The sequence below is a fragment of the Dermochelys coriacea genome, chromosome 7, assembly GCF_009764565.3.
Source record: "Dermochelys coriacea isolate rDerCor1 chromosome 7, rDerCor1.pri.v4, whole genome shotgun sequence".
Classification (NCBI taxonomy): Eukaryota; Metazoa; Chordata; order Testudines; family Dermochelyidae; genus Dermochelys; species Dermochelys coriacea.
In genome coordinates this window covers 82,322,012-82,349,087 of record NC_050074.1, presented here as the reverse complement: position 1 = coordinate 82,349,087, position 27,076 = coordinate 82,322,012, and the positions used below count along the sequence as shown (strand labels likewise).

The 27,076-nt window shown below is 43.0% G+C and overlaps 1 protein-coding gene and 1 long non-coding RNA gene across 5 annotated transcripts in view; one reads left to right on the top strand and one right to left on the bottom strand.

Annotated features, from left to right (window-relative positions):
• LOC119858739 (nucleolar RNA helicase 2-like) overlaps positions 1–24,443 on the bottom strand; it is a 31,928-nt gene extending 7,485 nt beyond the window's left edge. Inside the window, exons 1-10 of one of the 4 annotated variants that reach the window (XM_038410043.2) lie at positions 23,954–24,443; positions 22,619–22,888; positions 21,620–21,695; positions 20,684–20,862; positions 17,057–17,174; positions 15,956–16,141; positions 10,242–10,387; positions 8,990–9,139; positions 3,456–3,617; positions 2,448–2,567 (exon numbers count right to left, since the gene is read on the bottom strand). In XM_038410043.2, the coding sequence (XP_038265971.1) occupies positions 2,448–2,567; positions 3,456–3,617; positions 8,990–9,139; positions 10,242–10,387; positions 15,956–16,141; positions 17,057–17,174; positions 20,684–20,862; positions 21,620–21,695; positions 22,619–22,888; positions 23,954–24,037 (1,491 nt within the window). In that variant the 5' untranslated portion in view covers positions 24,038–24,443. The remainder of the gene's footprint in view (positions 1–2,447; positions 2,568–3,455; positions 3,618–8,989; positions 9,140–10,241; positions 10,388–15,955; positions 16,142–17,056; positions 17,175–20,683; positions 20,863–21,619; positions 21,696–22,618; positions 22,889–23,953) is intronic. The other 3 variants (XM_038410044.2, XM_038410045.2, XM_043519337.1) reach the window with 3 other exon arrangements.
• Positions 24,421–26,799, top strand: LOC122461126. Its single transcript, XR_006282875.1, has 2 exons — positions 24,421–24,997; positions 25,657–26,799. It is a non-coding gene; the product is annotated as an uncharacterized LOC122461126 (long non-coding RNA).
• Positions 26,800–27,076: the final 277 nt, after the last annotated feature.

The following is a 27,076-nucleotide window of genomic DNA, read 5'->3' as shown; positions in this document are numbered from 1 at the left end:
CAAGGTCCTGGAAAAAATTTTGAAGGAGAAATTAGTTAAGGACATTGAAGTCAATGGTAAATGGGACAAAATACAACATGGTTTTACAAAAGGTAGATCGTGCCAAACCAACCTAATCTCCTTTTTTGAAAAAGTAACAGATTTTTTAGATAAAGGAAATGCAGTGGATCTAATTTACCTAGATTTCAGTAAGGCATTTGATACCGTGCCACATGGGGAATTATTAGTTAAATTGGAGAAGATGGGGATCAATATGAACATCAGAAGGTGGATAAGGAATTGGTTAAAGGGGAGACTGCAACGGGTCCTACTGAAAGGCGAACTGTCAGGTTGGAGGGAGGTTACCAGTGGAGTTCCTCAGGGATCGGTTTTGGGACCAATCTTATTTAATCTTTTTGTTATTGACCTTGGCACAAAAAGTGGGAGTGTGCTAATAAAGTTTGCAGATGATACAAAGCTGGGAGGTATTGCCAATTCGGAGAAGGATCGGGATATTATACAGGATGATCTGGATGACCTTGTAAACTGGAGTAATAGTAATAAGATGAAATTTAATAGTGAGAAGTGTAAGGTTATGCATTTAGGGATTAATAACAAGAATTTTAGTTATAAGTTGGGGACGCATCAATTAGAAGTAACGGAAGAGGAGAAGGACCTTGGAGTATTGCTTGATCATAGGATGACTATGAGCTGCCAATGTGATATGGCTGTGAAAAAAGCTAATGCGGTTTTGGGATGCATCAGGAGAGGCATTTCCAGTAGGGATAAGGAGGTTTTAGTACCGTTATACAAGGCACTGGTGAGACCTCACCTAGAATACTGTGTGCAGTTCTGGTCTCCCATGTTTAAAAAGGATGAATTCAAACTGGAGCAGGTACAGAGAAGGGCTACTAGGATGATCCGAGGAATGGAAAACTTGTCTTATGAAAGGAGACTTAAGGAGCTGGGCTTGTTTAGCCTAACTAAAAGAAGGTTGAGGGGAGATATGATTGCTCTCTATAAATATATCAGAGGGATAAATACAGGAGAGGGAGAGGAATTATTTAAGCTCAGCACCAATGTGGACACAAGAACAAATGGGTATAAACTGGCCACCAGGAAGTTTAGACTTGAAATCAGACGAAGGTTTTTAACCATCAGAGGAGTGAAGTTTTGGAATAACCTTCCAAGGGAAGCAGTGGGGGCAAAAGATCTATCTGGTTTTAAGATTCTACTCGATAAGTTTATGGAGGAGATGGTATGATGGGATAATGGGATTTTGGTAAGTAATTGATCTTTAAATATTCAGGGTAAATAGGCCAAATCCCCTGAGATGGGATATTAGATGGATGGGATCTGATTTACTATAGAAAACTCTTTCCTGGGTATCTGGCTGGTGAATCTTGCCCATGTGCTCAGGGTTTGGCCGATTGCCATGTTTGGGGTCGGGAGGGAGTTTTCCTCCAGGGCAGATTGGAGAGGCCCTGGAGGTTTTTTTGCCTTCCTCTGTAGCATGGGGCATGGTTGACTGGAGGGAGGCTTCTCTGCTCCTTGAAGTTTTGAACCATGATTTGAGGACTTCAATAGCTCAGACATGGGTGAGGTTTTTCATAGAAGTGGGTGGGTGACATTCTGTGGCCTGCGCTGTGCAGGAGGTCGGACTAGATGATCAGAGTGGTCCCTTCTGACCTTAGTATCTATGAATCTATTTCATCTCTAACTACTCGCTTTGTCTATTTTGAAATCCTCATGAAAAGATTCCTCATGAACAAAAACTGAAGTTCTAAACAAAATTGTAAATTAAAATAAGTCAAACTTAAAATTTATTTTAATGAAATATATGCTATTACACAGCCATTATGTCAAGGAGTTTCACTCTTAACGCAGTTAGATATGTTTGCACTGAAGAAAAAAAAAGTCAGTTCTTAACTTATATAAGCTAACTCAGGTTAGCCAAACCTGGGTTTAAATTTCAGTGAAGACACAACAGGTTGGCATTTAACTTCGGTTGGCAGCTTGTGTTCAACCCCATGCTCTCATATTGTCTTGAGCCCAAGCTGCTACCTCAATTAAAAGCCAAGTTGTTGTGTTTTCACTGCAATTTAAACTCAAGTTAGCTAATTCAGGCCAGATAATCTGAATTAAGAACACAAGTTTTTTGCAATGTAGACATAAACTAAGTGCTCAGAGTCTTGTGAAACTTGAAACAAAAGCATAACATTTAAATGTTTATCATCAAAAAGAAAGATACCATGTGGAACAGCATATACTAATTACACATGCGGGGGCAAAGCGATTACCCAGTAAGAGGAAAAAAAAGGAAACCAGCTATACTTCAGTTAGAGAGTAGAGCTCACAGTATGCTTCATAACAATCTGATCATCAAATAGTGTATGGATTGCAGGATTTTATGAGCTATCCTAACACACTACATACATAAAGTGTACATGACTAAAGAGATACTGTACTGCTTTTTGTTCCACATATCTCAGCTGACTTTCTTCCTTTCGCTGATAAAAACAGATACACATCCCAGTCCGTCCAGCTCGCCCTGTGCGCCCAGAACGATGAATATACGACTCCACATCCTTTAAGATAAATACCTTTATTACTTTTGTAATTTGTGTATACACAAAGGTACATGGAAGCAATTACAATTTATTACAATACATCCCCTAACACTAATGTATTTGAAAAATAAAAATAATAAAAATAAAATAAAATTTTAAAGTCAAACTAGGTAAAAAAGATCCCCATAAACCTAGGTTAAATATTGCTCAGAGCTTAAGTTACAAGCCTGGGCCAACTACATGCCACTATGCTTCTATCATCATAGGGAATTCAAGCAAAGGTTTCAATTTGCTCTTGCGCATCTCCACATATAGATAAATAACACACATATCACGCTTACCACAGTGTACAGGATGAGAAGTCAGCATGTCCCCAGCTAAGTTGAATAAAACTAGGTCGTGTCTGTATTCCCTTAACTTCATTCAGAGTTCTCTCTCTGTCCACCGAGCTCTTCTTCCCACCCAATTATGTTGCCCTTTCTAGCCATTCCATTCTACTGCCTCTCCAAATTCTTTTCAAATTTACCACTATACACTGCTTTGGAGAGCAGGATTTTAGTCAACTTGGCTCGACAATTAATATATCAAGCAGAGCTAGAGCCTTGCCAGAGCTCATCAGAAGGTATTTTAAAAAGAAACACTGCTAAAGCTACCATGGACTGTACAACTGATGCATCATAAGTAGTATTCTGATCAGGAGACGACCTCTGGTTACTATAAAGCTTCCTTGCAACAAAATTAACAACAACTGTGTGTGGTGAATACCACAATTCAGTGCTACTTTATCACATGAAAACAAATGGAGGACTACTCTCTCTCTCTGTATGTGTATATATATATATATATATATATATATATATATTAATTAATTAATTACAAAAGACACACAACATACCCATCTCCTACCTTCGGTGGTGAACTTTGTACAACCAGGTCAACTTCAGGGATATCTAAACCACGGGCAGCTACATTAGTTGCAACCAGAACTTTAAACACACCATTTCTAAAACCTTTCAATGTTATCTCCCTTTGTTTCTGAGGAATGTCACCATGCAGCGACTGGCAATCCTGTAAAACAAGATTTTTATGACAGTGTATAAAAGGTACCATGCTATAGAAAGGATACTGAAAAGCTGAAATATTTTAGTTTACATGGCAAAAAATTATACTTAGCTTTTATACAGTGCTTTTTACACTTGTAGCCCAAAGTGCTTTACAAAAGGTAGGAAACATTATTCCCATTTTACACATTAGGAAATGGAAGCAACAGGTATCTTGCCACAGCCACAGAGTCAACGTCAGAGCTAGATCTATAACCCATCCCACCTTCCAGTCCAGTGCCGTATCTAACAGACTTTGTTGACGTCCCAAAATAAAACACAAAAGCTACCTCTAATGCAGTGCTATTCACACTATTGTGCCACTATACCATCAATGTCATTTAGCTGCTTTTTGCTAGAGAGAGATACATAACATATGCTCCCTCCAAAAGAAGGGGAAAAATAATTCTTAAAGGATAAAAATGATTTTAAAAAATGACTAAAAAAAGTTTAAAAATAAATCAACTTTTAGACACCCACACATCTGCCTGAAAGTTTCTTTACCTATTACAAACACCCAAAATTAACATAACTGAAATTTTAGAGAATACTGTTTATTTTGTACACTTGATAGCATTTTACGTCCAGTCAGGGCTGGTCTACACCAGAAAGTTACACTGATCCAGCTATATTGCTCAGGGGTATGAAAAAATCCACACTGCTGAGCAACAGTCAACTTAACTAAATCCCCACACAGACAGCACTAGGTCAATGGAAGAATTCTTCCACCAAACTAGCTACCACCTCTTAGGGGGACAGATTACATTGACCGAAGGACCCTCTCATCACTGTAGTAAGTATCTACACTTAAGCACTACAGTGACACAGCTGCAATGCTGTGCTACTTCAGTGTTTAAGTATAGACGTAGCTTCAGTTTTCTTTTTGTCTTTCACACAGGAACAGAAAAGGATTATAAACCACTGTCAGGGTTCCCCCCCTCCCACATACTCAGAACTCTGGGGTACAGTTGTGGGGACCCACATGAAAGACCCCCTAAGCTTATATTCTACCAGTTTAGGTTAAAAACTTCCCCAAGGCACAAATTCCTTTCCTTGTCCTTGGACGGTATTGCTGCCACCACCAAGGGATTTACACAGAAATTCAGGGGAGGGTCACTTGGCATCCCTATCCCCCTAGCCCCTTCGCCCCCTTTCCTGTGGAGGCTTGAGAATAATATACTAACTAATTGCCTTAGCAATGTGATTACAAACTAGACCCTTTATCTTTAGCACACTAAAATCAATCAGGTTCTTAAAAGACGAGCTTTATTTTAAAGAAAAAAGTAAAAAAATCATACCTGCAAAATCAGGATGGAAGGTAACTTTACAGGGTAATAAAACGATTTAAAGCACAGAGGACTCCCCTCTGGACTCAGCTTCACAGTTACAAAAATAAAAGATAATCTAACGCATTTCCTTGCCTTAGTTACAATTTCTGTAATTTTAGCTGGATCATTCCAGGTATATTTTCAGGAGATGTTGTACCTGCTTGGTCTCTCCCTCCGTCCAGAGAGAGAACAAACAGAGAGCCACAAACAAGTTCTTCCCCCCCACGCCCCCATTTGAAAGTATCTTCTTTCCTCATTAGTCCTTCTGGTCAGGTGCCAACTAAGTGATTTGAGCTACTTAACCCCTTACAGGTAAAGCGATTCAGTACAGCTGCCAAGGAGGGATTTTATGCTACCCTTTTCTTTATATTTATGACAACCACAAACTGGATAAGGACTCGGGGCAGCTATAGGTCCTAAATTATTTAAAAATGATTTCAGATTGATGCTGCTTTGTAGAAGGTATGGGTATGTATTGCTCCAGCCCTCTGATATATTAAGATACTAAAACAAAAACATCTGAAAATAATTTCTCTTACCTGCCAAGATCAGAGTTCTGCATTTCCCATGCAACAGGTGATATCACTAACACCAACAGTAATGCAGGAAAATTCTCCATGCTCAGGTTTAGCTGTTAGTGAGGTCATCTAATAGTGCAGGAGAAAAACACTCCTGAACACAGGTTGCAGGTAAAAGCTTCTCAGTTCCCCCCAAAAAGTATAATGCCATACTACTTTCGATTCATGCAGTAATGGATCTGATTTTAATAATTGATTCAATCAATACCATGTAGATTGGAATTGTGCTAGGATGATATTTACTACCAAGGGATTTACTGCAATACCAGCACTCATCACTAATGTCAGGGCAATTAGCTGATGTACCACTATCTCTCACATCTCCAATGCTCGTATTAGCACTAAAATCAACTATCTTTATTTCTCTGCAGACTTAGCAAGTGCCATGGCATGAGTCTCAGAAATAAGAGCTGAAAACCACTATTCTGTGATGCTAAAAAGTCTGAGAACCCCCCTTTTTCACCCCCCAGATACAGATTTAAATTGTTAAGTTTATTTCAAATTCCTCATAAAACAACTAATAAATAATGTAATAAAACAAATTAACCCCTAGTAATTAATAACTAATGTAACAAAAGAGAAGTAACCCTAGTACAGAGGTGGGCAAACTATGGCCCATGGGCCACATCAGGCCCTCCAGCTCCCACCAGGAAGTAGGGTCTGGGGCTTCCCGCGCTCTGGCACTCCCAGCTGGGGAGTGGGGTCAGAGTCTTGCCTCACTCCGCATGGATTCTGGAAGCAGAGGCACATCCCCCGCTCTGGCTCCTACGCGTACGAGCAGCCAGGGGGGCTCCGCACACCACCCCCACCCCAAGTGCTGCCCCCGCAGCTCCCCATTGGCCGGGAACCTCTGATCGCGCCTCTGTATAGAAGCCGGAGGGAGGACATGGCACTGTTTCTGAGACCTGCTTGAGGTAAGCGCCGCCTAGAGCCTGCCCCCTGACCCCCTCCCATGCTCCAACCCCCTTGCCCCGATTCCTTTCTGCCCTCTGAACCCCTCAGTCCCAGCCTCCTTCATCCCCAGTGCCACCCCAGAGCCCCCCCCCCCCCCAGCCAGAGCCCTCCCGCCCTCCAACCTCCAAGTTCATGAGCATTCATGGCCCACCATACAATTTTCATACCTAGATGTGGCCCTTGGGCCAAAACGTTTGCCCACCCCTGCCCTAGTAACTGACATTTCTTACAAGAGGTGCATCCCAATGAGTCACTGAAACCCCAGTATTCTGTGCTAGTGTCATAGTATGTTAACCACACTATGAACTGCCATCAGAGTAACCCCCATGACTACAAATCACTTTCCAAAAAGATACATCAGAACCTTCATTGTTGTCACAAAAGAGGTTACTCATCTTCTTTGAAACGTGCTGCAGATGAATGTATGTGCATGGCCTGTACACCAGTGTCAGAGTTTTCCTTACTGGTATGCATAGTGGCAGCCCCACCCACTGCCAGGATCCTCATACCCTGGCTTCAGAGCATAACCTGCAGGACTACCCTACTCCTCTTTCAGCTTCTTCACACTGGAAGCAATTGGTAGACACCAATGCAGGGAAGAAGGGTGGGTTGTATAATGGATATATGTGATATCTCGAACAACAGTGGCAAGATAACTGTTTTTAATTCAAGTACTTGCTTATGTTCATTACACTGTAGGTGACTCCCAAGTGTTATCCCAGGCAGTGGAGCTTTGAGTTGCTTTGGAAAAGCGACTTGACTGCATGACCACTCTCCCTACAGTTGCATCTTCTCTCAATGTGGCAGACAGCACATAACATCCGGTCAATATATGAACAGAAGACCACTTTGCCACCCTATATATGCCTATAATCAGGACATGTGCCACCATTGCTGCCAAGGCCAAAATGTGCTCTGGTTGAGCATGCCATGAATTCATCATCCCTCTAACATAATACTGAGATGCAGCTGGTTGAGAGTCTAAATTGTGACTGATTGAACTTCATACACTGCATAAGAAACTCAAAAGAGCTTTGTCCTATCCAAGTGAAAAGCCAGATCTCGATGAACATCCAGGGGGGTGAAGCCTTCACTAATCCTTGTGAGTACGTGGCTTTGGGAAGAAAACTGGAAGCTATATAGTCTGATTCAGATGGAAATCTGATAGAATTTCCAAGAAAAATTTAGATGTGGTCTAAGTTGAACCTTGTCCTTGTAGAAGGTTGTGTGTATGGCAGATCAGTGACCAATGCATGCAGTTATCCCACTCTCCTAATAGAAACAATGGTTACTAAGAAAACTACCTACTAGGTGTAGAAGCATGCACAATGCTAAAGGCTCAAAAGGAGTGTCTAACAGAGCAGACAACGCTAAACTGAAATCTCAAGGAGTTTGTTTCTAGACCTTTCAGAAATCTGGTTGTGATAGTAAGATTAATTTCACTCACTCTATATGAGGATGGATTGCTCAAATAGCCCCAGATGCACCCACTGACTCAAGGACCTCTTGATGCCAGCTGGTAGAGGGTACAGGGATGCATAAGGGTTAGAGGGACCCCTGGGTCTGGTATTTACATTCTAGTTCACCAAGGACTGTCACATAAGGTTTGTACTGAAAGTCTGTCACAAATGCTCACAAAATTGGGGTTGGGGTGCGGGCTCTGGGATGGGGATGAGGAGTTTGGGGTGTAGGAGGGTGCTCTGGGCTGGGACCAAGGGGTTTGGAGGGCGGCAGGGGGATCAGGGCTGGGGAAGGGGTGCAGGTTCCAGCTGGGGGTACAGGCTCTGGGGTGGGGCTGAGAGGTTTGGGGTGCAGGAGGGGGCTCCAGGCTGGGATCGAGGGACTTGGAGAGCAGGAGGGGGATCAGGGTTGGGGCAGGGTGCTGGGGCATGGGGAGAGGCTCAGAGGTGCAGGCTCTGAGTGGTGCTTACCTCAAACGGTTCCCGGAAGCAGTGGCATGTCCCTTCTCCAGCTCCTATGCGGAGATGTGGCCAGGCGGCTCTGCACGCTGCCCCGTCTGCAGGCACCACCCCTGCAGCTCCCACTGGAGTGCCGGAGTGGGGCCGAGCGGTGTGGTGCGGCCCGACCCAACTCCCCGGCCGGAACAGGGCCCAGCTGCTGGTGCAGCCCCCAACCCAGCACTCCAGCTGGAGCACCATAGCAGGTCCAAGCTGCTGCTGTGGCTACCAAGCCAGCACCCCAACCCGTGTGGTGCAGCTCGATGGCCGGCTTAAAACGGCTCACAGGCTGGCTCTGGCCTGCAGGCCATAGTTTGCCCACCCCTGCCGTAGACTCTGGGCTGATCTTGGTAGTTATATCAAAATTCTGAAGCCACGATAGTTCAGCTATCTCCAGCCCAAGTTTGCTTTGTCCCCATAGAAAGAACGTTACGCTCTTGCAGATTTAGTTAGCATGGGTTTGATGCCAGATCCATGTTGATAAACAACAGACTATCTTGCAAAATAACTAAGACAGCATACCTGTTTAATAGAAGCATTCAGGGCCAGTTCATTTGCCTCCTTTTTGGTCTCACAAAAGACTATGGTCCGTCCATGACTGCCACTGTAAACCTGAATGACATCTCCAATAACTGCTGCTCTTTGAGACCAGTGACACTCTATAGCCAAATGCTGTTGAAGAAATATTTTACCATTTAGCTGGCATAAAAAACCTTAAATAAAGTCAGGTTTTAAAAATATTTAGTATATATTTGAAAATCTAGACTCCAATAGAAGTACAAAGATGTTATCCTTCGAGGAACGTGTTCGGATTAGACAGAATTAGATTAGACATACTATTAAAATATGTCAAAGCAATCAAATGCATGGATCTTTTTTGCCCACCATGATTAACCGAAAAAGGTGTGGTCGTAGGATGAAAAATTAGATATGTTGCAAACAAGTTTCTCCACATAGAGAGAAACTAACAATGAGCTGATCTTCCACAAAGTCAGGTATACAGAATTCCTCCCCCCCCCAATATTTTTTTTAATATAGATACAGATATTTACCAGTTTTATGGAACGTTACATGAAAACAATCCATATTTTGAAGATAATGGTTTAATTAAAGTCAGTTCTTTGTGACAACAGATTTTGGCATTTTTCAGTCCTACTGAAGCAACCATATGGTGCCCTACTGACCAGTCAAAAATAAGTTTATCCTAAAAACTGTTTAAATGGAAGCATCTACTTCGTCAGGTAAAGAACATTTTAACTAGTTTGTGTTTTTAATATTTAAGTGTTTATACTGTGTCCAGCATTGTGGTATCGGAATGCGTATCAAAGAGTGTCTTCAATATGGTGGCACACCTTGCAGTGTTTGAAGTGTCACTATGAAAGCAGATACTTCCAGCCAGAAAACTAGGTGATATCTAGGTAATAAAAAGCCTACTGCTTCAAAGGACAGGTGTTAAAAGTAAAGGTACATGCTAAGACCAGAAACAGGCAAAGTAACTAAAAAGAGAATGGTGTTCAATAACTAACTTTGCTTTAGTCATGAGTAAGATCACCAGCTATTTCAGGAGGAAAAATATAGACATTCCACATTTATAAAAAACAGTTTAAGTAGCTGTAACAACTTCTGTACCAAAAGAATATTACATTTCAAAACTATCTTTCCAAAGTTATACCAAGAAGAAAGATATATTTTCAAATTAATACCACAATAAAATATACACATGGAAAAAAGGAAAAGGGAACTGAAAATATGCCACACTAGCCAAGTTACTTACTTCTACAGTCACAGCAGCTTTTTGAGTCCTCTTCCCGATGAGATCAACCTGTTCGTATCTGGATTTCATGTATTTCTTAGCCACATCATATACCCAATGTGGGCAAGTTGCAGAAAACAACAATGTCTGGGGATTGTCTTCAGAATCTTAAAAACAGAACAATCTGTTTCACGATCTTGGTATCTAAAATCCTCAAGTGGCATATTGATTCAGGCCAAATTTGCCTGATGTACTCTTGTGATAGCCTCAGCTATATAAAATATGGACATTATATTTGTGTTGTCTTCATGAAGAGGTACTCTAAGCTGCTGTACTCTTTTCCCAAACATTCTGAAAAAGTGCTCAGTTTTGAGTCAACTTCCAGATGAGTAGAGTTAAATGTACCTCCCTTGGGTGTTAACACTGATCCATGTCAGCAAAGTAGAAGAGGGTCTTTCTTTTGAGCAACTTAAGGTGTTTTTGCCTCCACCCTCATAGTAAGCGTGCAGCTGTCCTGTTCAAGAAGGGAGGTAAAAACTCCATGTATTTATGCAGACTGTAGCTTACCAGGCCACCAGACCAACCCATAAAACATCATTAGCACCACTTTTTCTTTTAAGTTAAAAAAACAAAAACAAAAAAAACCCCACACCTTTAGCAAGATCAAACTACTAGTAGCATTCAGAAAGCTGCTCTGCCACTCACACCAGACAAAAGTAATGTTTGTGACACTGGCAGTCTAGGTGCCTGCTCATGCCAAGGCCTCACTGAACACTGACAAATGCGTAATTGGAAATCAGTCTGGCTCACCTGTGTGCTAGCATTGTTAAAATAGATGTTAAGTTGATAAAAACGTGTTTGGACTTTATGAAATGCTCGTGAGTTGTTGCATGCATTAATCTCACTTATATCTGTTACGATTTTATAAGACAGGGTGGCCAAACTCCAAGCTGCATATAAACAATCTTCAGAAGTTCAAGAGCCAAGGCACACTTGCCAGGGCCCAGGCTCTGTGGGAGGCACCTGACAGAGCTTGGGGCTTTAACCCTGCTCCTGCTGAAGCCCCAAGCTACAGCAAGTGCACCCCATGGGGCTGAAGCCCCAAGACCCTCCTCCCCACTGGGGAGAAACCCTTACCCACCACCTCACTGCAAAGCAGAGGTTCCGAGCTCCCCGACCCAGTCTGGTAGATGGAGAACCAGGGAAGAGTGGGAGGCCCCGTGAGCCACACTTTACGGTAAAAGAGTCGCATGTGGCTCACGAGCCAGTGTGGCCACCCCTGTTACAAGGTAATATTTAAGTGTTTACTTTGTAACTATAAAAGCATTTGCTATGAAACTAGAAACCCCCGCAGTCAGAAGAGAAGCATTACCAAGTGTGAAATACTAGTTTACCACAAAAGGTGTCATCTGCCCAACAAAATGCCTAATGAGACTAGACAAACCATTGTGGAACATCAGTGGACAAAAGATTTTGTTGATTGCTCCCCCCCCCACACCCATGAAGAGGGGATGTGCACAAATCCTCTGTGACCCTACAGCCCATATTCTTCATAGAGATATGCTTATGATATGAATATGGCATAACTAAGGTATGTTTCAGAGTAGCAGCTATGTTAGTCTGTATTCACAAAAAGAAAAGGAGTACTCGTGGCACCTTAGAGACTAACAAAATTTATTTGAGCATAAGCTTTCGTGAGCTACAGCTCACTTCATCAGATGCATTTAGTGGAAAATACAGTGGGGAGATTTATATACACACAGAACATGAAACAATGGGTGTTACCATACACACTGTAACGAGAGTGATCAGGTAAGGTAAGCTATTACCAGCAGGAAACCAGGGGGTAAAAAACCTTTTGTAGTGATAATCAAGGTTGGCCATTTCCAGCAGTTGACAAGAACGTCTGAGGAACAGCGCGGGGGAGGAGGGGAATAAACATGAGGAAATAGTTTTACTTTGTGTAATGACCCATCCACACCCAGTCTTTATTCAAGCCTAAGTTAACTGTATCCAGTTGGCAAATTACTTCAAAAACCAGTCGGAGAACACTTCAATCTCTTTGGTCACTCGATTACACACCTAAAAGCGGCAATTCTTCAACAAAAAAAACTTCAAAAACAGACTCCAACGAGAGACTGCTGAATTGGAATTAATTTGTAAACTGGATACAATTAACTTAGGCTTGAATAAAGACTGGGAGTGGATGGGTCATTACACAAAGTAAAACTATTTCCTCATGTTTATTCCCGCCCTCTCCCCACACTGTTCCTCAGACGTTCTTGTCAACTGCTGGAAATGGCCCACCTTGATTATCACTACTGATTATCACTGTGTGGTATCGAATGCAAAGTTTGTCATGTCGGGTGTCTTCAGAAGGCTCATGATACACTGAACATTGCTGTTATAGTAACGTTATAGGTTATAATTTCATGTATATAGTTATGAGGCTGAAAATGTATCCTCATGGCTTAAAGCAAGCCCGGGGGGGGGGGGGAAACCTCACCAAGAGCAGAGGGGCAGTTCACACCTCATCAGGGCACGTATGGGACAAACCCAGCCCAGCCTCACACAGTAATAAAGGACGCTGGCCTAGGCAGCAACAAAAGCATCTGTTGGACTGAGTGAGTCACCCCCGTTCCTTTGGTCAGTTTGGGACTGCGATGAGAACACTCACGTGCCTCTGAAGGGGGCAGAGGGGAAAAGCCAAGGGGGAAGAAAGGACATGATCAAAGGGAGAGATTTGCCATGCTCTCTCTCTCTCTCTTCCACCTACATCGAGAGACTCCACACTAAGCGACTGAAGCACTGATCAAAGGGGAGAGCTTGGCTGACGAGCAACCAGCCAGCCTGTGGTGAGAAGCATCTAAGTTTGTAAGGTTTCAGAGTAGCAGCCGTGTTAGTCTTTATTCGCAAAAAGAAAAGGAGTACTTGTGGCACCTTAGAGTTTTGTTAGTCTCTAAGGTGCCACAAGTACTCCTTTTCTTTAAGTTTGTAAGGACACTGAAAGTGTTAAGATCAGCTTAGAATGCGTTTTGCTTTTATTTCATTTGACCAAATCTGAGTTGTTATGCTTTGACTTATAATCACTTAAAGTTTATCTTTGTCGTTAATAAATCTGTTTATTCTACCTGAAGCAGTGCATTTGGTTTGAAGTGTGTCAGAGGCTCCCCTTGGGATAAGAAGCCTGGTATGTATCAATTCTTTGTTAAATCAACAAACTCTCATAAGCTTGCAGCATCCAGCGGGCATAATTGGACGCTGCCAAATAGGTTTCTAGGGTTGTGTCTGGGACTGCCGATATTGGCTAGTGTCATTCAGTTGCACAATCCAAGGAGCTTCTTACAGGTTAGAGGCTGTGCATGAACAGCCCAGGACCGGGGTTCTCACAGCAGAGCAGGATAAGGCTGGCTCCGACAGTCAAGGATTGGAGTGATATAGCAGATCACTGGTCCAGATAACACCAGAGGGGAACGTCACAATGTTTTATGTAAGATGGGTCATATGAGGTATCATTGGAAAGATTATGATTTACTGAATATGATTATCCCATTTGTATGCATGTATGATTTCTGTATCTGAAGTTAGGAATATTAACTATAACAATTACAACTGTGTTTACACTTGAAGAACGCCCACCAGACAGTATGCAATCAACCCGATGGGCCATTAGGAAGGACAATAGGACTCTGAAGATGCTCATCTCATTCCTTCCTGAGAAGTTGCCTAGTATGCTGCTTTGACACTGCAAGGTCATGTGATCATATCCCCTGGTACTGGACACCATTTTGGACTACTAGTACTTTTTCACTAGGAGGGGGTGGGAATGAAACTGGGAAACAAAGGAATTCTGCCATATTCAAATACTATTTTAGGCAGGGGAGTGAGTTAATCTAGGTTCTTCTTCACTGCCTCCCTACCCAAGAAGGAAGACTGCTGAAAAAACCTGAAGAAACAAAGGAACTAAGCTGAAGAGGGTGGGGGAGAAACAGGGGTTGAGCCTAGGCGAGAAAGTCTAGCCTGTGAAAGGAATACCTGGAGATTTAAGCTGCAAGCAGTGCAGTTTACCTTCAAGAAACTGTAAAACCTGCATAAAACAACAATTAGGGTCAGAATTTGCTACTATTAACCAGTTAATTTAGCATATTAAGTTTAGATTGCTGTTTTGTTTTATTTGCTCAGTAATCTGCTTTGATTTGTTTACTATCCCTTATAATCACTTAAAATCTTTTGTAGTTAATAAATTTGTTTGTTTATTCTAAAACACATTTTGTGCAATTCATAACTGGGGGGGGCGGGGAAGCTGAGGAAAGCTCTGCATATCTTTCTCCACACTGAGGGAGGGAGATCTCTATACAGTGCAAGACAATACAATTTTGGGTTTATTTTCATTCCCTACCCGAAAGACTTCCCATGCAGCACTGATTTCAGTATTGGTGTCATTCTGCAGCTGGGTGTGTCCCTACTTATGTGTGTGCGCGTGCGCACGCGCAACAGGACAGGGTGAAGGAGCCCAAGTTGGTGGAACGGGTGGGTCCAGTGAAACCCCAGTACATCAGGTGGCACCCTGAAGGGGGGGGTGCAACCCATCACACCCTCTTCCCATCACAGTTTGAACTTTGGGGGTATAGGAATAAAAATCCCTGACCAGAATGAACTGTATAATTATGCTGCTTGGAATTTGGAAAGGGCAATATTTGAAGCATAATCAAGGGATCCACAAGCTACTTAGCTTGGGTTAGCCCTAAAAGGCATGTAGAGGCAGTACATTACAGCAGCTTCTATTGCTTTTTGAAACCTAAGGCTTTAATTAATTTGTGTGTATGTTTACCTACTTTAATCATATAACAACTAAGAAAAAGTAGTAGGAATTAATAAATCTTTAGTTAGTCTATTACAAGATTGGCTACAAGTGTCATCTTTTTGGAGATATCCAAGGTAAAATTGATCTAGGGTAAGTGAGTAACTGGTCCTTTAGGACTGGGAGTAACCTGAAAATTGTTGTGATTTTTGGCATAAGGGACCATCTATTGAAAGACAGGCTTACCTGGATGGCAAGATACACCAGAGTGCCCAAGGGAACTGTCTGTGACTCCATGCCAATGCTGTTATATAGCGCTTGAAGAGTTCACATTTGACATTAGGTTGGTGAAATCTAATTATAGAACAAAACCAGTTTATGCCCTGGTTTGTAAGTCTGCCTTGACGTTGGCACCCATGTTTGTAAGCCACTCAAGATAGCTTGATATTCCTAATTCCAGATCAATTACAGATACAGGGAGAAAAAAATAAATAGATTCGAGAAAAAGAGGAAGAGTTTATCTTCAAGATTAAATACTAGCCTATGGAGAGGTACAGACCCCATTAACATGCTGAGAAGGGTAAGAGTAGGGATCTTCCATTGACACTGCTTAGGAGCTCCAACTTTCTATTTCAGCCTATGGATAAGTGCCAGGGAAAATTATGTACCTGCCATTGGCAGATGGACTTGTACCATGTGTGGAGTGTGGCATCTTATAGGTTCTGAAGATTCTATGAATGATTTCCAGATCTATAGTACACTACCTAGAGACATCCCAAGTAGGTTTCTATAGAACTCATTTGTTTTCATTGCCACTAATCTTGTCACAAGATAGCTGATTTACAGGTTTTATAACACCATATGCAACCACCTGGGTTTTAGTGATCTAATTAGTAATGATATTCCTTACTATTCACTTAAATTCTGAATTTACCCTTCTTGTACGCAACTTGTAAAATGTCCTCCACTTGTTCAGCAAAGCCCATGTCCAACATCTGGTCAACTTCATCCAGGACAACATGCTTGAGTTTGGAAAGATCCAGCTTGCCATTCTGAAGGTGGTCTTTGATTCGACCTGGGGTCCCAACCAAGATGTCAATGCCACTTCGAATTAGATCAACTGAAAGAAAAATTAGTAAGGATACATGTAAGAGCAGAAGAGTTTAGAAAATGGCAGCAGCTTACAAGTACAGGATCACTTTCACTATTTTGGCAATACTGCATTGATAACTGTTCTAGTTGAACAAAGATCAGAAAATTTATACAGCTGAGAAATACTGAAGTCCTATGTCAGAGTTCATTTCCCAAATAGAAGAGAAGGGGAATGAAAAAAAAAAAAAACTGACAAAAGGACAGACAGGAAACACAATGGTCTCAGCATTGTGAAATATTTTTTCTTCATGCTGCTGTCAATGTCACTTAACCCACCCCCTTTCCTGAAATCCTACAGAAAAACAGGATTCCTCCTCCCTCTCTGCCAAACGCAATAGCTATGCCCACGTTGCATAATCCATTAACAATGAAGTGTCTTCTTTCCACCCTAGTTATCCATTCACAACCACCCAGAAAAAACTAACAACATTACCATAATATAGAATTTTTCCTCCATCCTCCTGGATGTAAGGATCCTCTCATAAGAGATCCAGCTACTTGCAAAGATGCCATCTCCACTGACAGCTTTAAGACTTAACATCTTCCACTTTTAGATTTACTTTGCTTATGTTTGTAAGACAACAGTTATTTACAAGAAACAGTACCAACGACAATGTTTTCATATACACATAGCAGGAAATGTCCTCCTCTCTCTCAAACACCTAAGTCAATGTGGAAAAGGTCCAAGACTCCTGGAATAAGTAAGGCAGCTATGTGTTTTACTAAGGATCCTCTTGTTTTCCTAGCACAGATGGAGAATAGGCTACTTAGTGTCTTTAAGAGTCTTCAGTTTCTGATTAAAATTATTTATTTGGAGAGAGAACAGTGCTTCAAATGTTACCAATCAATCTCAGGTCAATCATTAGACAGAAGCCTTACTTACTTTGTCCATTGTATGCCGTTCCTCCATAAAAACAAGCCACTGAGAGCGTCTTTGTGATGTCCTTGAAGTCTTTGGCTACCTGGTTTGCCAACTCTCTAGTTGGAGTAAGAACACACACCTACACAGAAGGAAGAAAGTTAAAAATAGATGTTCCTTCACTTGGAGTCTGTCAAGAAGCCACAGAGGTTTTCCATTTAGGTCGGCATATTTACACCTCTATTGTAATTGTTGCAGGTTTAAAGAAATGGCATTTAAGCACAGTTCAAGATTCCTATGGCCTCATCAAATCATAAAAGTCATTTTACATGCTTGTAAAGGACACTGCTACCTCACATAGAAAATCACAGCACATGACAACCTGCGTTAAGACCTAAGACCTAAACTTAATACAATCTATTAAAATATTTTAAATTAAAAAATATTCAAGCAGTACATATTTTCTGCTGAATTTCTAAACAAAGTCAAACCACTGAACTGGTGGAAGTCACTGGCTAAGCACCTGGAATTGCAATTTGTTAAAGCGCTAAGCCAACTTTTGACAGCAGCAGTCACTTCTGCAGGTGCAAAGAGAATATTTTCTTCATTTCAGTTCATTCACCCAAAATTAAAACACCAAATGGGAGTTGGTGGGAAAGCTTGTCTTCCTCTCCTTGGAACTCCTATGATTCTTTCTGTGCACCAGAGAGCATGAGCGGTGCCAGAACTCAACCAACATCGGACGTGCACTTCTCACAGAAGCCCAAGTGCTGAACACCCTCTCCAACCAAGAAGGCTCTGAAGGTGGTCTCCATCAAAAGAAACTTTAGCCTGACCTCTCTAACTTGGTCCTCAGTTTGAAATCAATACAAATCTCACATCAATCACTAATGTGAGACTCAGCCAGACACCTTTGAACAACTAGAACATGGGTCGCGCATGGGCATCAGTTTAGAGGAAATATAGGGCTTGAAGCCCTGTCACTAAGGCATTCCTCAGTACCGACAAATGGAACCCCGAAATCGGCGACCTGAGAAACTAACTTTAATAAATGAAATATTACTAACCAAGACTAGAAATTTATATACAACTAGATGCTGAAAGAGCTTGCTGAAGCAAGACAAACAAATTCCAACAATTGTCAAGGGCAGTAAGAAGGAATTCAGGACGTCAGGGGCAGCTTATCATAGAATCATAGAATATCAGGGTTGGAAGGGACCCCAGAAGGTCATCTAGTCCAACCCCCTGCTCAAAGCAGGACCAAGTCCCAGTTAAATCATCCTAGCCAGGGCTTTGTCAAGCCTGACCTTAAAAACCTCTAAGGAAGGAGATTCTACCACCTCCCTAGGTAACGCATTCCAGTGTTTCACCACCCTCTTAGTGAAAAAGTTTTTCCTAATATCCAATCTAAACCTCCCCCATTGCAACTTGAGACCATTACTCCTCGTTCTGTCATCTGCTACCATTGAGAACAGTCTAGAGCCATCCTCTTTGAAACCCCCTTTCAGGTAGTTGAAAGCAGCTATCAAATCCCCCCTCATTCTTCTCTTCTGCAGACTAAACAATCCCAGCTCCCTCAGCCTCTCCTCATAAGTCATGTGCTCTAGACCCCTAATCATTTTTGTTGCCCTTCGCTGTACTCTTTCCAATTTATCCACATCCTTCTTGTAGTGTGGGGCCCAAAACTGGACACAGTACTCCAGATGAGGCCTCACCAGTGTCGAATAGAGGGGAACGATCACGTCCCTCGATCTGCTCGCTATGCCCCTACTTATACATCCCAAAATGCCATTGGCCTTCTTGGCAACAAGGGCACACTGCTGACTCATATCCAGCTTCTCGTCCACTGTCACCCCTAGGTCCTTTTCCGCAGAACTGCTGCCGAGCCATTCGGTCCCTAGTCTGTAGCGGTGCATTGGATTCTTCCATCCTAAGTGCAGGACCCTGCACTTATCCTTATTGAACCTCATTAGATTTCTTTTGGCCCAATCTTCCAATTTGTCTAGGTCCTTCTGTATCCTATCCCTCCCCTCCAGCGTATCTACCACTCCTCCCAGTTTAGTATCATCCGCAAATTTGCTGAGAGTGCAATCCACACCATCCTCCAGATCATTTATGAAGATATTGAACAAAACGGGCCCCAGGACCGACCCCTGGGGCACTCCACTTGACACCGGCTGCCAACTAGACATGGAGCCATTGATCACTACCCGTTGAGCCCGACAATCTAGCCAGCTTTCTACCCACCGTGTAGTGCATTCATCCAGCCCATACTTCCTTAACTTGCTGACAAGAATGGTGTGGGAGACCGTGTCAAAAGCTTTGCTAAAGTCAAGAAACAATACATCCACTGCTTTCCCTTCATCCACAGAACCAGTAATCTCATCATAAAAGGCGATTAGATTAGTCAGGCATGACCTTCCCTTGGTGAATCCATGCTGACTGTTCCTGATCACTTTCCTCTCCTCTAAGTGCTTCAGGATTGATTCTTTGAGGACCTGCTCCATGATTTTTCCAGGGACTGAGGTGAGGCTGACCGGCCTGTAGTTCCCAGGATCCTCCTTCTTCCCTTTTTTAAAGATGGGCACTACATTAGCCTTTTTCCAGTCATCCGGGACTTCCCCCGTTCGCCACGAGTTTTCAAAGATAATGGCCAAGGGCTCTGCAATCACAGCCGCCAATTCCCTCAGCACTCTCGGATGCAATTCGTCCGGCCCCATGGACTTGTGCACGTCCAGCTTTTCTAAATAGTCCCTAACCACCTCTATCTCTACAGAGGGCTGGCCATCTCTTCCCCATTTTGTGATGCCCAGCACAGCAGTCTGGGAGCTGACCTTGTTAGTGAAAACAGAGGCAAAAAAAGCATTGAGTACATTAGCTTTTTCCACATCCTCTGTCACTAGCTTGCCTCCCTCATTCAGTAAGGGGCCCACACTTTCCTTGGCTTTCTTCTTGTTGCCAACATACCTGAAGAAACCCTTCTTGTTACTCTTGACATCTCTTGCTAGCTGCAGCTCCAGGTGCGATTTGGCCCTCCTGATATCTTTCCTACATGCCCGAGCAATATTTTTATACTCTTCCCTGGTCATATGTCCAAGCTTCCACTTCTTGTAAGCTTCTTTTTTATGTTTAAGATCCGCTAGGATTTCACCATTAAGCCAAGCTGGTCGCCTGCCATATTTACTATTCTTTCGACTCATCGGGATGGTTTGTCCCTGTAACCTCAACAGGGATTCCTTGAAATACAGCCAGCTCTCCTGGACTCCCTTCCCTTTCACCCTTTATACCTGCACACAGTGGCAGGGGGCAGCAGAGAGTGCTCAAGCTGCGCTGTTGGTTACTACTAAGGGAAACGTTCTGACAACAGTGCTCGAGGTAAAAACACACCCCAAGAGCAGAATGCCCATGTGCAATTGCTTGAATAACCGAAGGATGGTTGCAGCCACTCCACCCTTTACCCTCTCGCACTTGAGCATGAGAAGGCATGCGTGGCCCCAACTGACACTGCTATTCAAGAGACAGGACCTCAGGCACATGCGCACCTACAGCAAAATCTACTTTTTCCACAGACGACTAAAAACCTGAACCACCATGACAAAAATACAGTAAATGTGACATCAGAATTTGTTCACCATCGCATAATTTACTTACCTTTGGCGTGCGGCCTCTTTTCCTCTCCTGCATTTCTCCCTGAAGCTTTTCAATCAAGGGAATGGCAAAAGAGAATGTTTTTCCAGTTCCAGTTCGAGCTTGAGCTACAACATCTTTGCCATCATATATGTGCTTGAAGGTCTTTACTTGCACAGGAAACAGGTATGTTACACCTCGAGCTGTGAGACAGTCGGAATAAGGCTTTGTTAAAAGCCAAGAAGCTTTTTCCAACAAGCTGATAAGTACATTATATTTGGTGCTTGATGTGTATAAACTTGAACATGGTAGATCACCACAAGCACATTAGACACCATCCTAGAAAAAGCAGGACTATCACACCTTCTCTAGTTTACTTAGTCTCAGAATCCAGTTCAATAAGGCTCTTGAACTCACTTCACCCAATTTGCTAACATTGTCGTCCCAGAGATACTGATTATTCTGTTCCTATCCAGCAACTTTCCCACCAAAGAAGAATTATGCTGCCCTATGTATGCACTACTCTCCACCCATTTCTTCAATCTCTTGAGTACTGTTTGATTTAAACCAGTAGTTTATGAATTATTTGATCCTGTTATAATATTATATACAAATATTTTGTTTATTAGTATTTCTTGTAAGAACTTTTAGCTCAATTTCAGTGGAATTAATTCTTATTCTGCAAATGGAATAAAGTAATTTTAAGCCACAGTATCTTGATATTGGGTTTACGTTAATTAAAGTTCTAGCACAAAGGCTGGGCTGACTAGGACAACGTATGTGAATATCATGCCATTTGGGTACCACCAAAAGTGTGACAACAGTATTTGCATACACAAGGGTAGGGGACACATCATATTTCCTGGTTACTACTACTTTTTCCTCACAGTCAACCAACAGAATTAAAGATGCTTCTGTTCTGTCAATTTTACTATTAAACTATTATGCCAAGAAAGTTACCTCGAAGAAGCTCAATAGTGTCTTTGGAAATACAAAAATTGGAGAAAGCACCTTTCTTCTGCTCTGCAGTCAGTTCCTGTTAGGTAAAAATAATACTTTGCTCATAAGTATTGAGTATTTCAGAGCTAAGAAAATTAAGGCAGGAAGGGATAAATGACTTGTCCCAAGGTCAGCTTTTCAGTAGCAGTCTCAGGACCACAATGCCAGGTCCTGAAATCCAACCTCTTGTTCTAACTACTGAACACCACTGCCTTGTGTGACCTCCACGTAATAGATTTAAAAACTTACATTGGGGTCACATCTTTTCTATCTAATGCATGTGAAATAGCAGGGTTAGCACTTATGAGTCCTCTTGTGGAGAGGGACTGAACCTTCACAGGAAAATAGGCTTGTGAAGTTTTACTTGGTGTCCCTCGCAGAGCCCTGAAGTCCCCCGTCCTAGCTAGCTTTCCTCAGAATTCGGTGTTGTAGCCACCACAAATTCAATGGATGCAAGTTACACGTAACTAGGGCTTCCAGTACTTGTTCAGTTTAATTCAAGGATGTTTATTTTTAAAAACAAAGAGTTACTGGTGGCCCAGTGCTAGTGATTTGTACTGCAATTTGCAAAATTCAGGTTTGATTCCAAGCCATCTCTTACTCCCTGGATTAGCGTACCACTGGTGCGCTGCTAAGGCAATAGTTTCAAACCTTAAGTGCATGAACCACATTTCACTAATATCAATGCCTTCCACAGATGATGCAATTTTAATACAGTTTTGATGATGTAGTGACTACAACACCAAATTCTGAGGGAAGCTAGGACGGGGGACTTCAGGGCTCTGACATTTCAAGTTTTGCAGCTGCCTGAGTTGTAATTTAAGTAAAAGCTAAATATCCTTTACATTGGTTACACAAAAACAAATGTTAAAAAATAAATTTATTAGAGAGAATTTCTTCCAAACTCAATCATGTTGTAATACAGGAGCTAAACCTAACTGCAGAAAAACCCAGCTTCACCTGCTCTTGTTCGCTGTCACACTCTCCACTTGATGCTTCACTGAAATTACATTGGGTTTTTGTGGGGGTGACTCCATTACTTAGGGAGCAAGATTTCTTCTTGTGCTCTCGGTTTCTTTCCCCAGTATCTCCATTCACTCTCTCTCTCTCCTTCATCTTTTTGAGTTTGGGAGGTTCAAGGTCATCTTCAGACAGGCCATTTTCCTCTGTTCGGGATTTCCTCTTCTTGGATTTATCATGGTGTTTAGATTTTCTCTCTTTTTTATCTTTCTATTAAGTAATAAAGAAACCACAATTAAAATAAAACTGCAGATTTTCATACCATCCCAAGACTTTGTGAAATTGTAAAAACATGTAATTGTTCCAAGAATGAAAGGAATTGGTTGCTCTCTATGTAAAAACTTGTTTCCATATTAGTTAAAATCAGAGGCAGCTTTTGCATACGGGGATATATGAAAAGACTCATTCAGGTTATGCAGGGGTAATCCCATCATGCATTTTTCTGATTTTATTTGAAAAGAATTTACACTTTCCATTCATTTGGAACTCAAACCATAATACACACGTGATTTGGTTACCATATCAGACTTGACTTTGATACACTGTTTCTGGCAGGAAACAGTATCAAAATATGAGAAGTAAGAAACCCTAGGAGAGTCTATCATAAAACACACTCCAGGGTTCAGACCACAGCACAGTTTTGTTTTTTGTTTGTTTTTTTTTGAGAAGAGAATACAAAACGAAGCGACAAAATGTGATTTTATCCCAAATCCGGCTCTACCGTCCTAGTGCTTCTAGGCATCGCTGTGCAATGCAAGTCCCGATTCCTGCACAACAATGCCAGCACACAGAAACGCTGCCGGGGTGTAACGCCAAAAGCCAAAGGTGTTACATAGCAACACTGCTAAGGGAAAGTTACACGGAAAAGAGCAAGAGAAACAAGAAGAAAAGCGTGAGCATGGGAAAGGCAGCCGGGACCAGCGCCGGAGGGGCCCGGCCACAGGGTAACGGAAACAAGCGGGCAGTGGAGGAAACGCTGCCCTACCGACGCCCCAAGGATCCCCCGGGCAAGAGGCGCCGCCCCCCCGCCGGGCGAGCGCGAGGCTGGGGATCCCGAGCTGGCCGCCCCGCCCCCGCACGACCTGGCCACGCTGCGCCCCACGAGTCCGGCCCCACGGCAGGCTGGCAGCCCCGGCGAAGCTGGTTCTCGCCGCGTGCCCGAGCCGAGAGCCGCCCAGCACGGGCCGGGGCCGGGGCCGGGGCCGCGGCCGCCTGCCCAGAGAGGCAGCCGAGACCCTGTCGCCCGCAGCCTGACAACGCAAAAGGCGCCGGTACCTTGTGCCTCCTCCCGCTGCCGCTCTCCATGGGGCTCTCGGCCTCGTCCCCGCTGCTGGCTTCGAGCCGGGTGGCTTCGGGCATTTCCCCCAGCGGCTCCGGGAGCCGGGATGGGCGTAAGGAAAGCGAACTCCGCTCCGGCAGCCTCTCGCCGGCTGGCTGGCAGGGAGCCGCTTAACCGCCCATCGCCGGCCTGCACGAGGACCGGCCCTCCAAGGGTGCGCGCCGCGCGCCGCGCCGCGCCGCGCCCCGCCCCTTACCCTCGCCGCAACCAGCAACGTCACAGAGCAGAACGCAGAGCCGTGCGGACTCCGAGGCCCGGCATGCACCTGGGCTCAATAAGACTACAGGGCCCAACATGCACCGGGGCTACAGCGTCCATAAGGTTCCAAACGCAGCGCGCGGTGCGCTCGGCGTGTGCTGCCGCCGTTACTTTCTCAGGGCGGAGTGAGTGCGGCTCCCTCACGAGCTTCCTGCGTCCCTGGGCGCTGCCCGCGCCCTACGTTGCAAGCCACTGAGCCCCCTCCCCCTGCCTAGCGGTGCTGCTCGCCATGCAGCCTGGGCAGAGGTGCTGGGGTGCGGGAGCCCCCCCCGGGTTTGAAGTGGTTCCCATCATTTACAGGGTTTATAGTTTTGTTTAATGGCTTTCAGCCCCATGCAGTCAGAGCAGCGCTCTCAGTGTTGGGGCTGCCACTTGGCTGGGCTTTCCCAGGATGTGCCTGTTTGAGACAGCTGTCCTGGGCTAGCTGTAAGGGTCCCCAGGGCACGCGGCCGGCCGTCTGTCCCAGGATAGTCATAAGCGGGCGCAGTCGGTCCAGGGAGGTCCATAAGGGTACTCACCACGCACGGGCAGCGGCCCAGTTTGATGGGCTCAGGCTTATCGGTGTTGTCCCATTTCTTTGTACCTTAGTGGCGGGAGCCCTACTCAGTGGCTAGGGATCAGTGCCCTGTAACAGGAATCTCACCCCTTTATATCCCAGCCAACCTCCATGTCAAGCGAGTAGGACCGGGAAGCAAAAAGCAGGCCTATGCCTCTCCATCCAGGTGGGCTTGCTTTGTAGGGTCAAGTTTCTGCATACTCGCCTTGGACAGAAAAAATTCTACAGTAGTAGAAAGGTCCCCTCCCCATCCTCTAGAAACAGCACTGTGTCCTAAGTGATTAAAAACCCAGTGTTCACTCTCGGCCACTACAGGTTTTTCCTTTTTATGTTTTTATGTTTCTATGTTTTTCTGTTTTATCCCTACCTAAACGGTTTATAATAGGAACTAGTACAGACCTCTCATTTAAAAACTTGAGGATACAGGATTTATTTAATGATTATTATTTGATTTTATTTAAGCATAACCTTTTCAATTACCTCCCCTTATTGTTTCTTTATTAAAAAAGCCATTTGACCATAATAAGTGAGAGTCATTTCACTGGGATGCAACAGCCATGAAAATAGACAAGTGTTCACCACAAGAGGTCATCATTACTTCTCCATGTATGCAATCTGAACCGGTTTAGCTTAAAACCTTGATTTAAATAATCAGTTTTAATCTTGTTTTATACTTGTATTTTTCAGTTATTTTCCTAAAAAAAGTTGATTCTCATTGGTTGGTAATCTCTAAAATATGTCAAGGCTGAAACTGGTTGCTTATTGGTGGTATCCGCTCCTTACTTAAAGGGTCAAACTATTTAAAAATACATCAATGTATTTCAGCTGGATTTCAAGTTTGAGAAGAATGGCAGCATCTCATTTCTCTTCCAAATACTTCAGAGCCTTGTCAACCCACACAATCTTGGATCCTTATTGCTAGCAGCTTTCCAGTCACTGGATTAGGCAAGTGGATTTTACAATATTACACATTTGTGCTATATGATAAAAATATGGACATGTAGCTAAAGTAAGTATCCACTGATGTCAAGAAGTTTTTCTTGTATGCTTGTACACTATTGAAAAATGGGAAAGCAATACATGAATGTAGTAAAATGATTAACAGGCTCCGCTAGATTTTTCAGTACAGCACATTTAACAAGAGAGAGTGCAGGGACTGAATAAGAGAGGTAACACTACCTGTATGGAAACAACAGATATCCTTCACTGAAGACATTCTTGAATTTGACAAGAAAATGGTGAATAAAAATAAACAGAGCAATTTGCAGAAATCATCTTTTATTAAACTGATTCCACCACACACATCTGGAAAACGATGATCTAGAGAATGTAAATTCTCCTCCAGATGTATAATAGTACTAAACTGTGGGAAGTCCTGTTCGAGTATGTCCCAATATTACTATTATGGAGTGGCATTATGCTACAAGCAATAAAATGGCCATTAACCAGGGACAGTATTACCACTGTCAAAAACTTGTTCAGAATTGTGAAAAATGACAAACTCCATTGCAGAACTTCAGAGTTTGTGGAAATTATGAACTTCACAATTAAAGCTAAACTATGGGGCAACTGCAATAAGCATTTTGCATGTCAGTAACAGGAATCTAAGAATATAGTAGCTAACAAGGTTGTGGATTTAGATATTCCAGAGCCTCCCACTCAAGGTAAGACTTGGAATAAAAATCCACATTCAACACCCAAGAAGCAAGGCAAATATTTTTCAGGATCCTCAAGAGCAGCTTCAAAAACCCAAACCATACTTTCTTAAGCTTACTTCTGTCGTGTAACAAGCAAAAGAAAGTCCCTAATAACAAATGTATTTATTTCTAACACAATTAAAATTTGATAAATAAAGCCTTTTTTCTGTTCAAAAGTTGTCTAAGAATAAACAAGCATTGTTACAGGCTTCCTAATTTCTAGCTGACCACACAATTTGTAAAAACATTAGATGGATTTACAAATATTGAATATTGCTTTGTGTTGATTTTTACATGCCTTTTGCATGTTTGCAAAATTACATGTCGCAGCTCCTTCAGAATAGTCGAATGATGGCAGATGTTTTTTGTCACAAACAGCCAGATAAAACCAAGTTCCCTATTCAAGCAACATTACAGTATGGAAGTGGGATAGGGGTATGACACATGACAGTACATTGCTCAAGAATAAAGCTTCAGGTTGAAGAGTAGCATATCCCAGCACCTTCAGTGCAGTCTGATGATTGCAGACATGTCACCTGGGGGGGGCG